The 12,883-nt window shown below is 44.5% G+C and overlaps 1 protein-coding gene across 1 annotated transcript in view; it reads left to right on the top strand.

Moving 5' to 3' along the window:
- The window catches only part of ASTN2 (astrotactin 2), a 1,157,183-nt gene that overhangs the window by 938,767 nt on the left and 205,533 nt on the right, over nt 1-12,883 (top strand). The window contains exons 18-19 of the mRNA XM_045296567.1: nt 6,294-6,427; nt 8,118-8,266. Of these exons, the coding sequence (XP_045152502.1) occupies nt 6,294-6,427; nt 8,118-8,266 (283 nt within the window). The remainder of the gene's footprint in view (nt 1-6,293; nt 6,428-8,117; nt 8,267-12,883) is intronic.

Here is a 12,883-nt window from a genome sequence, read left to right as displayed (position 1 = left end):
ATTAAAGAACTAGAGGAAAGTTGTATGTTTCATCAGTGCTATACTGCACACTGACTGGCTCCTCTCCTCCCTGTGACCCTTCTGTAAGGGGCTGTCCAGTTGTCTACAGATGGGCTTTGGGTCTCCACTCCATGCTCCCCCTCATTCACAATGATACGGTTTTTTGTTCTATGATAGCTCAGGTGCTATTCTTTCTGGCAGCCAGGCACCATCGGGTTTCTTCACCACACTTTGCAATAGCACCTTCCTATACATTTTCTCTCCCTAGAACTGTTTTTGGGAGCTCAAGGGGAAGACCTCACACTGGCCCTATGTGGGGGAAAGGCCAGCCCCCCACAACTAATCGTGGGTTCGATAGGTGCAAATGCACAGTCAAAATATTTATAAACATCACAATAAAGTCCTAGAGAGCATGAGAGATAGAAGAGGGATTGAAATAATGGAGTCAGACACATTTCATGGTAGCATGTTCACCTCAGCCTCACTTGGTGGTCCACATGGAGAGAGAGACCAAAGGGCAGGAGAGAGGGGGAGGGAAGGTGGACAAGGGGAAAGGAAATAGGGGAGAGGAAGGGGGAGCTGACGAGAGCTCTTTATTGCTAACCAAGGCTTATATATCTTTGCGGGGCGTGCAAGCCCACTAATTACAGGTAAAGACATACGTCACAAGAAAGAGTTGTGCTGTAGCTAATACAGTAATTGGAGGGGTGTGATCTAGGGGTTCTTGTGCTATTGGAAGAGGAGGGAATAAGGGTATACATGTGACAAGATGGGAACCTAGATTCATGATGGCAGCCTAACTTTGGATGTCACTGACCAGGTTTGACCTGTTCTCTGGCTCACTATAGGGCAAACCTCAACTACAGGGACCAGACTGATGGCCATAAGTCTTTAGGGAGAAGTAGCCTATTACCCTTAACAGCAGGAAGTGGGCCCTACCTGTGGTGGGACCAGACAGTAGTCTGGCAACTGACTGCCTTCACGGAGGTGACTTGACAATCATTTACCATTAGCTGGAAGCAGTGTCCTAAGTCTAACATATATTTGGGGGAGATGACTTGTGAGAAATCTTTCTGTTTTCCACAGCCCAAACTATGTTGAATGATGACACAAATAATGAAGTGTCTTTGATCTGAAGCACTATGAAATACTCACTTAAAAAGTACAGAAAATGGGAGGAAGGAGGGAAAGAAGAAAGGTACATGTACCTTGTGGCTGGGAAAGGAGTTAGAGGATAATGTTATCTTGTGCAATGGGAACAAATCACGAAGAATCAACATATTTGCTTAAAGCTCTTATTCAGCCTTAGATAAGACAAAGAAAATACAAAGGCAAGTCACCCTAGATGAGGGAAACCAGATGAGGGAAATTATCAGCATGAATCCAAAGAATTCCCACCAATTGACAGCCACAGTTCTCATAAATCCAGTACAGAACAATGGAAATCACAGGATCATAGCTGGCAGTAGGCATAGTTTTTCATGGCTGCAGGCAGGATCACAGCTGTGGGGAGAGGACCCTCACAAGGATATGTGTCCACTTGCAGATTACAAAACCCAAGGATTGGTTCTGAGTCTCCATCCATGTGGCTACTTGGTGAGTCTGTTATGACTCATGGCCATGTGGTCTCTGAGTCATCAGCACCAGAACCCCCAGTTTCAACTGAAACTAGATAACGTGTGATGAAACCAAAACAAAAAACCTAAACTCGCTGCTGCCCTTGAGTCCACTCGGACTCCCAGCAAGGCTGTAGCGCACACAGAGCGGCCCCTCTGGGTGTCTGAGGCTGTCCATCTTTATGGGAGCAGAATGCCTCCTCTTTGTCCGGCAGAGTGGCTGGTGGGTTCAAAAGGCAGACCTTGCAATGAGCAGTCCACAGCTTTATGCATTATGCTAGCAGGACTCCCCCCCTCACTACTGCAGGGTTGATTCTGACTCATATTGACCTTATCGGCCAGGGTTGACCTGCCCCTGTGGTTTCTGAGACTGTCACTCTTCAATGGGAGTAGCAAGCCTCATCGTTCTCCCGAGGAAGAGCTAATGGTTTCCAATGGCTGAATTCGTAGTTAGCAACCCAAAACATAACCACGATGCCACCAAGGTTCCTTTACTACAGTGGTTCTCAACCTTCCTAATGCCTTCCTAAACCTCCCAAGTTCCTCACGTTGTGGTGACCCCCAACCATAAAATTATTCTCATTGCTGCTTCATAACTGTCGTTTTGCTACTGTGATGAATCGTCATGTAACTATCTGATAGGCAGGGTGTATTTTCATTGTTACAAATTGAACATCATTAAAGCATAGTGATTAATCACAAAAATAACATGTAATTACATATTATGCAATCTTTATTTCTAATATCAAATAAATGACATTTTGTCTTGAAGCCTGGTGTAGCATGGGGAATAGTCTTCATGCTGGGTACTCATATGTGGGCGTATCTGCATGTGGGCGGACCCGCCTGGAGATGGACAGAGGAGCAGTGTCTTAGTTCCTAAGACCATCGGAAATATGTATTTTCTGATGGTCTTAGGCAACCCCTGTGAAAGAGTCATTCTATCCCCAAAGGGGTCTCCATCCACAGGTTGGAAACTGATGCTTTAGTAAATGGCATGCAGGCTAGCTCTCTCAGACAAAATGTCCCCTCCCTGGGCTTGCCTGGGACTTGCAATCTGATTTCAACTTTGTCCTTTCTGAGAGAAAACTGTCATTTCTTGGGTTTGCCTGACAGTTGTCATAGCCACATTGCTGCTTTAATTGTCAGAAAGAACTTAATGACACTGGAGCTTATGTCAAGATGGAGAATAGAGTTAGGGCTCTCACTGTAAATCATAGCCCTCTACAAACCAAGTATGTCAGAAGTTTACTTCAGTACTCTGGAGCCCCACAACTTTAGATAGCTGACAAATAGTCCAAACTTCCTTGCCTTGCAAAATCAGTATGAATGGAGGGACTTACTCCACACCACTTAATTTAATTCATTTAATGTAGTCACTACACTCACTTAAGCCTTAAGCTTGCATTGAGGTTCTCTTGTGCATCTGAGCCTGAAGTGGGGGGAGAGGAGGAAGACAAGGTAAGACATAAGCTCTGTCTTGAAGAAAACTGAATAAATCACATTTCTTTTAAATGCTAAACATCAATGCTCAGTTTTTTAAACATCTCTCCATTCATTTGTGAAATATTGATTGAAAACTGATGCTAAAAACACTTTGTTCTAATAACCTGGCATTCTGTGATGCTCACCTTCCTGACATGATCACTGAAGACAAAATGTGTGCATATGTTAATGTGGTGAAGAAAGCTGATGGTGCCCGACTATTACAAGATATAGTGTCTGACCGAAAAGTGGATGAAGGGAGACGTCGGACAGGGCAAGATATGACAAAATACCCATTTATAAACTATCAAGGGCTCATGCGGGAGGGGGGAGCGGGGAGGGAGGGGGAAAATGAGGACCTAATGTCGGGGGTTTAAATGGAGAGAAAATGTTTTGAGAAACGATGTACAAATGCGCTTTACACAATTGATGTGTGTATGGATTGGGATAACAGTTGTATGAGCTCCTAATAAAATGTTAAAAAAAAAAAAAAAGATATAGTGTTGGGGGTTTAAAGGCTTGAAGTTAAATAAGTGGCCATATAGCAGGGAAGCGACAAAGCCCACATGGAAGAAGCACATCAACCCGTGTGATCACAAGGTGCCCTTGGGTTCCAGTATCAGGCATCAGAAGACCCAAAACAAACAACCATTTCGATGTGAAAGAGGGGTGTCAGAGTGTAGACCCAAAGTCCATCTGTAGAAAATTGGACATCCCTCCCAGAAGGTTCACAAAGAAGGGACGAGCCAGCCAGGGTGCAAAATAGCACCAAAAAAACACACAGCATTCCTCTAATTCTTTAATGCTTCCTCCACCCCACTATCATGACCCCAGTTCTATCTTGCAAATCCAGCTAGACTGGAGCATGGACACTGGTAGAGATAAGAGCTTTTGACACACAGAATCCAGGACAGATACACTCCTCAGGGACAATAATGAGAGTAGCCATACCAGGAAAGTAGGGGTAAGGTGGTGGGAGGAGAGGGTGAAGGGGGAACCAATCTCAATTATGTACTTATAACCCCCCTATAGGGGCAAACAATAGAAATGTGGGTGTAGGGAGACAGCAGATGGTGTAAAATATGAGAAATAGTTTATAAGTTATCAAGGGTACATGAGGGCGAGAGGAGAAAAAAAAGGAGCTGATACCAAGGACTCAAGTAGAAAGAAAATATTTGCAAATGATGATAGCAAGATATGTACAAATGTGTTTGATACAATAGGTGTATGGATTGTTATAAAGAGCTGAAAGAGCCCCCAATAAGATGATTTCTTTAAAAATAAAGAAAATTGATGCTAGACCCCCTGCGAATTTTCCTGTGATTAAGGCATGACTTCCCTTGCGTGTGGTTAGTAGTCTGTTGCCTGAGACAGACAGCAAACATGGTGGTGTGGGGGTTCCTGTCAAAGAGAGGAGTGTGATTCCTAGAAAAGGGAACTTTCCATCAAAACCAAAAAAGTGCATTGGAATGCAAAGGGGGAAACATTCCAGACTGAGAGAATGAAAGGTATTTTAAGCGAAAGATAATGAAGTGCATTGTAATTAAATAGAAAAATAGCCATTATTTAGAATAGGGGGTGAGCAACCTCTGCCATCTGGTCAGGTTTAGCCAGCTGCTTGTTTTTGTGAATAAAGTTTTCAGTTACTTTCTGCAGCTGCTGCAACGCAACCACGCCCATTCACTTCAGTGTTGATGGTGCTGCTTCCGTGCTACAAACATTGCTGTTGGTGTGAGGTGCTGTAGCCTCAGCCCTGATGCATTCCTATCAGAAGGAAACGCTACCCCGTCCTGTGCCATCTCCACAATCCGTTGTAGATCACCAGACCTTTCTTCCTGGTCCATCTTACTCCAGAAATGACTGAAACATGTTCAGCATCATAGCAACACCCAGCCATCTTAGGTCTGGAGACAAACTCTCACCTCCCACACGGAGGAGGAGAACTCTGCCATAGGCCACCTGTGCTCCATATGACAAAGACAGAGTGACAGGGACTGGCCAGCAGCAAAAAAATAAAATAAATCACACTCTTTGTAGAACTAGTTTGTGCCTTTGATTTAGCTGTTGTTGGGTCCAGTCAACTCATAGCAACTTTTAAAGACAGAGTAACTTGTCGATGATGGATCCCTGGCAGTGTAGTGGTTTTGCACTGGGCTGCGATCTGCGTGGCTGGTAGTTCAAACCCACCAGCAGCTCTTCAGGAGAAAGACTGGGCTTTCTACTCCCATAAACAGTTACAGTCTCGGAAAACCCACAGGGGTCACTCTGAGTCAGCATTGACTCTATGTCAGTGAGTGTGAGAACTTGCAGATGAGGGAAACCATTGGCATGAATCCAATGTGTTCCCACTGATGCCCAGCCATGACTTTCATACATACGTGGACCAAAGAAATTCACTGCCATCGAGTTGAGGGCAAGACCAAAGAAATCACCCAAAGTTTGGCCCATAGGGCTTTCTTGGCTGAAATCTGTACAGAAGCAGATGGCCAATTCTCTTTCTTGTGGACCTGCTGGTGTGTTTGAACCATCAACCTTGCAGTTAGCAGCTGAGCACTGAATCATTGGAGCATGGTTTAAGTCAACAGGATTTCCCTTTAGGTGGAAATGTTAGTGGTTGTTTGAGGATAGATGACAGTCACTAATGACAGGAGTGGTGAGATGCGATTGGGCATGTCCCAAGGCTAAAGCAAGGAGTTTAGACATTATCCTGAAGACCCAGGGTGGCTCTGCCGGTTTTCAACAAAAGGATGGTGGGCTTGACTTCTATGATAGCTGTATAGCGAGTGTTTAAGAGGGCAGGCTCTGTCATGCAGTAGCTGTAAGCCTCAGGCCAATTACTTGCTCTCTCTCTGCCTCAGTTTTCCAAAAAGTAAAATGGAAACCCATTATATCTACTTTGTGATAATCTTGTAGATGCAGCCAATGATGATAGAGTGCCAATCCAGTGGAGACTCCCAATGAAGATTCATATTATTGTGCCTCAATAATCATTCTGGTTGTTGACAGAATAACTCAGGTTGGGAGAACTTGGTTGTGGTAAGGTACCATAGGTTAAAGCAAAAGATGGAAACCTGTTCCAGGGAGGCTGCTTGGAAGCATTCATCAACGACCAACGTGGCCATCAATCAGCACAGTCACTCTCAGTCTGTCCACCATGGTCAGTGTTGTCTCTTCTGCGCTCTTTTGTTTCAGGCCTTCAAGGGTGCACTGATGAGCTCCTACTGGTGCTCAGGAAAAGGGGACGTGATCGATGACTGGTGCAGATGCGACCTCAGCGCCTTTGATGCCAATGGCCTCCCGAGCTGCAGCCCTCTCCTGCAGCCGGTGTACGTATGTATGCCTGCTTCCTTTGGCCGTCCCTTTATGTGGAATCCTACCCCTGGTCGACAGTGACCAGCATAGGCCATGACTTGTTTGTGTTCTTTGGGGGCCAAACTAAATCCCTGAGGGGCCTGGGGCCTACTTCCTTCTTGAAGGAAGAAGGGAACCATGACAGAAAAGAAACATGGCTCCAGGGTCGACACTGATATTGCAGTATCTGTTTTGAATCATCCTACTTCGTTCCTCACTGTGCGTCCCTTCTCCATGTAGCTAAGACATACTGAGTGGGGACTGGAAGCTTTGTCAGTACTTGTGCTGGGCACTGGGACTACCGCGGGAAAGAGGGAGGAGAGCCTCTCAAAGCCACAGCATGCTATCCATTCACGCAACAGTGGGAGTAGGGATCCATCTGGGGGCAAGACAGCACAATCCCGCCCCTTGAAGGGCTGACAACGTAGTGGGGGAGAAAGACAGCAAACGCAACAGAGGAAGCTATAGAGCTCATTGCCATCGAGTCTATTTTAATACATAGCAACCCTATAGGATGGGGTCGAACTGCCCCTATGGGTTTGTGAGACTGTAACTATTGATGGGAGTAGAGAGTCTCACCTTTTTCCTCATGATTTCCTGGTGAACAGTTGGTGGCTTCAAACGCCTGACCTTGTCTTTGCAGCCCAGCTCACAACCCATTAGGCCAGCGGGGGTCCTTTAGGAAACTACATGGAGTTTAAATCTTTAAATAAGAGAAACACAAAAGAGAGTAAAGAGGTGCCAGTGGAGGTACCTGTTTGGGGGGATGCTTTGGTTACAAAGGAGGAGGAATTGTCACAGAATTCTCTGATGAGAGTTGAATTACCATAGGAGTTAGTTGAGTGACCAGTGGTGAGATAATCATGGCAGAAAGAATGGCATCCATCAAAGCCTTGACACGGGAAGGCCACCATTTGTGTAAATGAAGGAAAGCCTCTTGGTTGGAGGAGTGAGTAAGAGGGAGAGTGTTGTAAGGGATATCGGAGGGGAAGGCAAGAGCCAATATTAGGAAAATCAGAGCCACATAACACACTTCTGTAGGACAAGACAAATTGCATTATAAGATAGTCCTTGAAGTGGAGAGAGGAAAGACAGGCAGACCTGGACTGGAGGTAGCCAGGTTACCATGTGTGTCTAGCGCGGGCTTTCTGGGTGACCTTGTGCACACCGTTTCCCTTCCAGATCTCTGAATATCATTGCAGTTTTCACTCTAAACCATTCTGTTCTTTCTTGTTTATAAAAAGATTTATCCCAGGATTCTTGTTTCCTCTGAGAGACTATAGAGCTCAGAATTAAACAGTTGAGTGATATATTGGAGAGTTGGGGATAATGACAGAGAGATAAAAAGCTACTATATTTGAAGACACTGTCCATGTAATTGAAAGGAAAGTGTCCTTTAAATGAGTAGAGAGCAGATCGATTTCTAGTGAACACATAGGTGCTTAAGTTAATTTACTAAATTCTGCATAGATTCTAAAAGGTAGTTCTTATCATCACCATTTTATGAGTGTGGAAATGGAGGCTCTGAGAGATAAAGTAATTTGCCTACGGCATTATAAGGGGTTGGTGGTGGATGGGATGACCCCGTGATCTAATTCAGACCATGTAAGGGCCCAAATGATGCTTCCTGGAAAACCAGCAACCGTGTTTGTCCACCCCCTGTAGACTGCGACTGTCCCCTACTGTGGAGCCCTCCAGCACCGTGGTCTCCTTGGAATGGGTGGATGTCCAGCCAGCTATTGGGACTAAGGTCTCCGACTATATTCTGCAGCACAAGAAAGTGGATGAATACACAGATACTGACCTCTACACAGGTAGGTAGAAAGCCCATGACTTCCCATTTTCTGAAGGCAATATGGCAGAGGAGGGACACTAGCGTTTCCCCTGCCTTTGGAGACTTGGTGTCACCTGATTTGGGAAAGCATTGCAAGATTGCATTGTTTGGTGATTGTCACCTGGTGCTCCTCTCTGGTTACTTTGTGTGTGTGTGATCTTGAGCGAAGAAAGGTGGCGTGTAGTCAGTGGAGAGCATTTCTGATACTCTGAGTTGGACTTTCCAAGTCATATGTCCAGGAATTAATTGATTCTGATGAAGATGCCCTGTTTCTCTGCTTGGGAATACATGCAGGTCACATGTTAGAAGGTATTCGTGTATAAGTTTGCTATCTCTGGGACTGAGAGGAGGACTTAAAGCGAGTGCCTTTTCCAGTGAGATGCGCTGAGATACCGTCCTTAACTTCTGCTGGAGAAATGAGCATGCTGGAGATGAGAAAGGTACCTTTTAAGATTCAGTCTCAGAATTATTCTAAATTTCTGACTCTGCCAAGCAGTTGACCATTCACCATGGTCTTCTCTGGGGACTAGCATTGTCTGCTCTTATTGATCTCCATGCAGTCAGTGTAGGTTCCCAACCAGAAAGTATCAACTGGGCATCTATTCACTGCGCCAGGCACTGAGCCAAGTGTTTTGTTCAGCATCTCACTGAATTGTGAAAATAACTTAAACGATACTCATTCCAAGAGCCTTGATGTCATAGTGAATTAAGCACTGGGATGAGAGATTGGTGGTTCAAACCCACCAGTTGCCCTGTGGGAAAAAGATGAGAGTATTCCCATAAAGATTTATGGTCTCAGAAACCCTGTAGAGTAGTTGTGCTTTGTCAGAATCGACTTAATTGAATTAGATTTTAGTGGGTACTCATTCTGAGATTTCAGGCATGGAAGATAACTCAAGGATATGCAGCTGTTGATGTCTCCTCAAGTTCCTGATTTTAATTTTAGGAATACATGAACCAAGACTCGATTTTTGAAAGAATACAAGTGCAATTAGTTCCTGATGTATTGACATGTATTTGCCATTAGACTGTGTACTCAAAGATGACTTGATTAACTTGATCATGGTTAAATTCCCAACATCGACCACAAGGCCTGCCATTCAAATGTTTGTTGAATGACTGCATGAATAATGAGTGAATGAAATCATCTTTATTGCTTCCTTGTCTTTTTTCCTCATTTTCTTAACCCCCTCTTCTCCCTTTATCTCTACTCTTGGGGCTAAGTTTGCTTGGCTTCGTCTGAATTGGGAAGAAAGTGGTGAATGAAGTGTGAATACGAAATGAACCAGAGAGAAGGGCCAAGATTATGGACATGAGGAGAGGTCAAGTTGGTTGCTGCTTGGTGCACTGGGAATTAATGTGACTTACTGGCTGGAGAAAGGTGGACAGGCTAGAGTGGCATTACTTTCTTTATTTTTAAAATATTATTTTATTGGGGGCTCATACCACTATTATCACAGTCCATACATACATCAATTGTATAAAGCACATTTGCACATTCGTTACCCTCATCATTCTCAAAACATTTGTTCTCTTCATAAGCCCCTGGCATCAGCTCCTTATTTTTTGTGCCCCACTCCCCGTTCCCCCCTCCCTCATGAACCCTTGATAATTTATAAATTATTATTTTTTTGTCCTATCTTACACTGTCGACATCTACTCTTCACCCACTTTTCTGTGGTCCATCCCCCAGGGAGGAGGTTATATGTAGATCCTTGTAATCAGTTCCCCCTTTCCAACCCACCCTCCTTCCACCCTCCTAGTATCGCCACTCACACCACAGACCCTGAAGGGACCGTCTGTCCTGGATTCCCTGTTTCTAGTTCCTATCTGTACCAGTGTACATCCTCTGGTCTAGCCAGGTTTGTAAGGTAGAATTGGGATCATGATAGTGGGTGGGGAGGAAGGATTTAGAAACTAGAGGAAAGTTGTATGTTTCATCGTTGCTATACTGCACCCTGACTGGCTCATCTCCTCCCTGAAACCCTTCTGTAAGGGGATGTCCAGTGGCCTACAAATGGGTTTTGGGTCTCCACTCCACACACACACACACCCCATTCACTATGATAAGATTTTTTTGTTCTTTAATGCCTGATACCTGCTCCCTTCGACACCTCGTGATCACACAGGCTGGTATGTTTCTTCCATGTGGGCTTTTCTGCTTCTGAGCTAGATGGCTACTTGTTTACCTTCAAGCCTTTAAGACCCCAGATGTTATATCTTTTGATAGCTGGACACCATCAGCTTTCTTCACATTTGCTTTTTGCACTCGCTTTGTCTTCAGCGATCATGTCGGGAAGGTGAGCATCATGGAATGCCAGTTTAATAGAACAAAGTATTCTTGCATTGAGGGAGTACTTGAGTTGAGGCCCAATGTCTATCTGTTACCTTAATACTAAACCTATTAATATATGCACATAAATCTATTTCCCCATTCTCATATATAAATATATTTACATATGTACATGCCTTTATTTAGACCTCTATACATGCCCCTTGCCCTCTCACTCTTTCTTCTATTTCCTTTTACTTTCTTCTTGTCCCACTATCATGCTCAGTCTTCATTTGGGTTACTGTAATTCCTCTCAGTTACATTACCCTTGATCATGCCCTACCAGGCCTCCTACACCCTCCTCACCACCAATTTGGATTTGTTAACATCACTTCCTTTCCCCCCACCTCCCCTTCTGCCATGTCCCCCCAGAACTGTTGGCCCCGTTGTTTTCTCCTCCAGGTTGTTCATCCAGCCTATCTTATTTCGACAGACCTGCGGAGATAATAACATGCACAAAAATAAGACAGAGCAAAACCAAGCAACAAAACAAAACAAAACTAAAAACAACAAAAAGCCAATGACAAAAAACCAAACCAAAATAAAACAAAAAACTACAAAAGCTTGTTAGGTCAAGGACTTTTTGTTGGCCTTTAGGAGTGCTTTCTGGTCGAGTTTGATGGGGTGCCAAACCCTGGCCCCAGTCTATTTTTGGTGTTCCCTGGGGACTTCATTGCTCTGTTCCCCTTGCTGTTCTGTTGCAAGCACTTAGTGTTTTGCCTCAGTGTGGTGGGATTATATCGGGCGCAATTCACACTGTGTCTCCAGTGTTGTCCCCTGTAGGGTTATGGGTCAGTGAGGGATGCCGTGTCTCATAGTGGGGCCTGCCATATGGTCTTCTCTGTGGATTGGCTGCTCTGAGTGGGAATATCATTGTCAAGGCTTGGTGGGCCAGGATGTCCTCCACTCTCTTCTTCCCCCTTCATTTGCTCCGGTGTGCTCTGATCAGACATGTCCCTCTCCCTGAGCTGCAACTTCAGTGCTGTCCTCTGAAGTAAATTCTTCTAGGGGGAGGGCAGCTTTCCACATAGTTGGGATTGGCGCTGGCCCCTCAGACCTCTACTTTCAATGAGGGGCTAGTCACAGAAAAGTAAATGGGTGGTTGGCGTTGTCTTATCCTTTACAACTTGGTCAATCCTTCCCATCTTTTGATTCTATGTGTATGTGTATGTTTCTGCAAGATGTTTGAGTATATGCATGTATTTCCACAAGTTTATCTGTGTTTCAATGTAAGTATGTTTTGTTTATTTGTGTGAACTTTTATTGCTAGGTGGGTGAGACTTGGTGGTATATGTGAGAGTGAGTAGTGTCTTTGTGTATGTGTGTTGTCTTTGTGGCATGCTGTTTTATAACGGCAATGCAATTTAGATTACAGATCACCAGGGGGAAAGGGGATCTTCTAGTGAGGTCCTGGGTAATGCAAACCGTTAATGAACTCAACTTACAATCAAATGGCTATGGTCTGTGCCCACTCGTGTTCCTAAGAAGAAAGCTGGTGATCTACTTCCAAGGGACCAGTCCCTGCAAACCTTAATGGAGCACAGCTCTATTCGGATACCCACGGGGTTGCCCGGAATCAGATTTGACTTGATCATAACTGCTTGCACTTTAATGATAATGGTTTGTATTTCTATAGCATGTCAGTCTTTTCAAAAGTAAAAAGCTGCATAAGCTAAGAATGATTACCAGCCCTGTTTTCCCGAGAAAGAAACAGAAGCCCAGAGAGTTTATTACTTGGCCCAAATTCCACAACCAGTATCTAGTAGAACCTGGTATTCCAACCAGAACTGTCTTCCTCGCAGCACAGGGATTTTTCTTATATCTGTCATTCAGCTTCCAAGGCAAAACTCAAGTGCTATTGCTTTCACAGAGTCTTCTTGACCCTTCAGCACCCAGTCTCCCCTCTCGGACCTAGGACAGCCTGTCTCGATTCAGTCCTGTGGCATGTTCCATTCATTGTCTCGCAGCCCCTCTTCAGACATTTCTGGAGGGAAGTGTAGGACTGGGAAGACTGTACAGATGACCTAGCCCTGCTTCCCCTTTAGCATTTCCTTCTACTTTTCAAAATCCACTTTGCTTACATGCCTCCAGGGATGGAAAGGCCACTTCTTTCTTTTTTTTTTTTTTTTTTTTTAACATTTTATTAGGGGCTCATACAACTGTTATCCCAGACCATACACACATAAATTGTGTAAAGCGCATTTGTACATCGTTTCTCAAAACATTTTCTCTCCATTTAAACCCCCGACATTAGGTCCTCATTTT

Source organism: Echinops telfairi, unplaced genomic scaffold (assembly GCF_000313985.2).
Source record: "Echinops telfairi isolate 266 unplaced genomic scaffold, ASM31398v2 ScPeMD7_7410;HRSCAF=8448, whole genome shotgun sequence".
Classification (NCBI taxonomy): domain Eukaryota; kingdom Metazoa; phylum Chordata; class Mammalia; order Afrosoricida; family Tenrecidae; genus Echinops; species Echinops telfairi.
The sequence above is the reverse complement of the archived record's forward strand: the minus strand, read 5'-3'. Positions and strand labels throughout refer to the sequence as shown.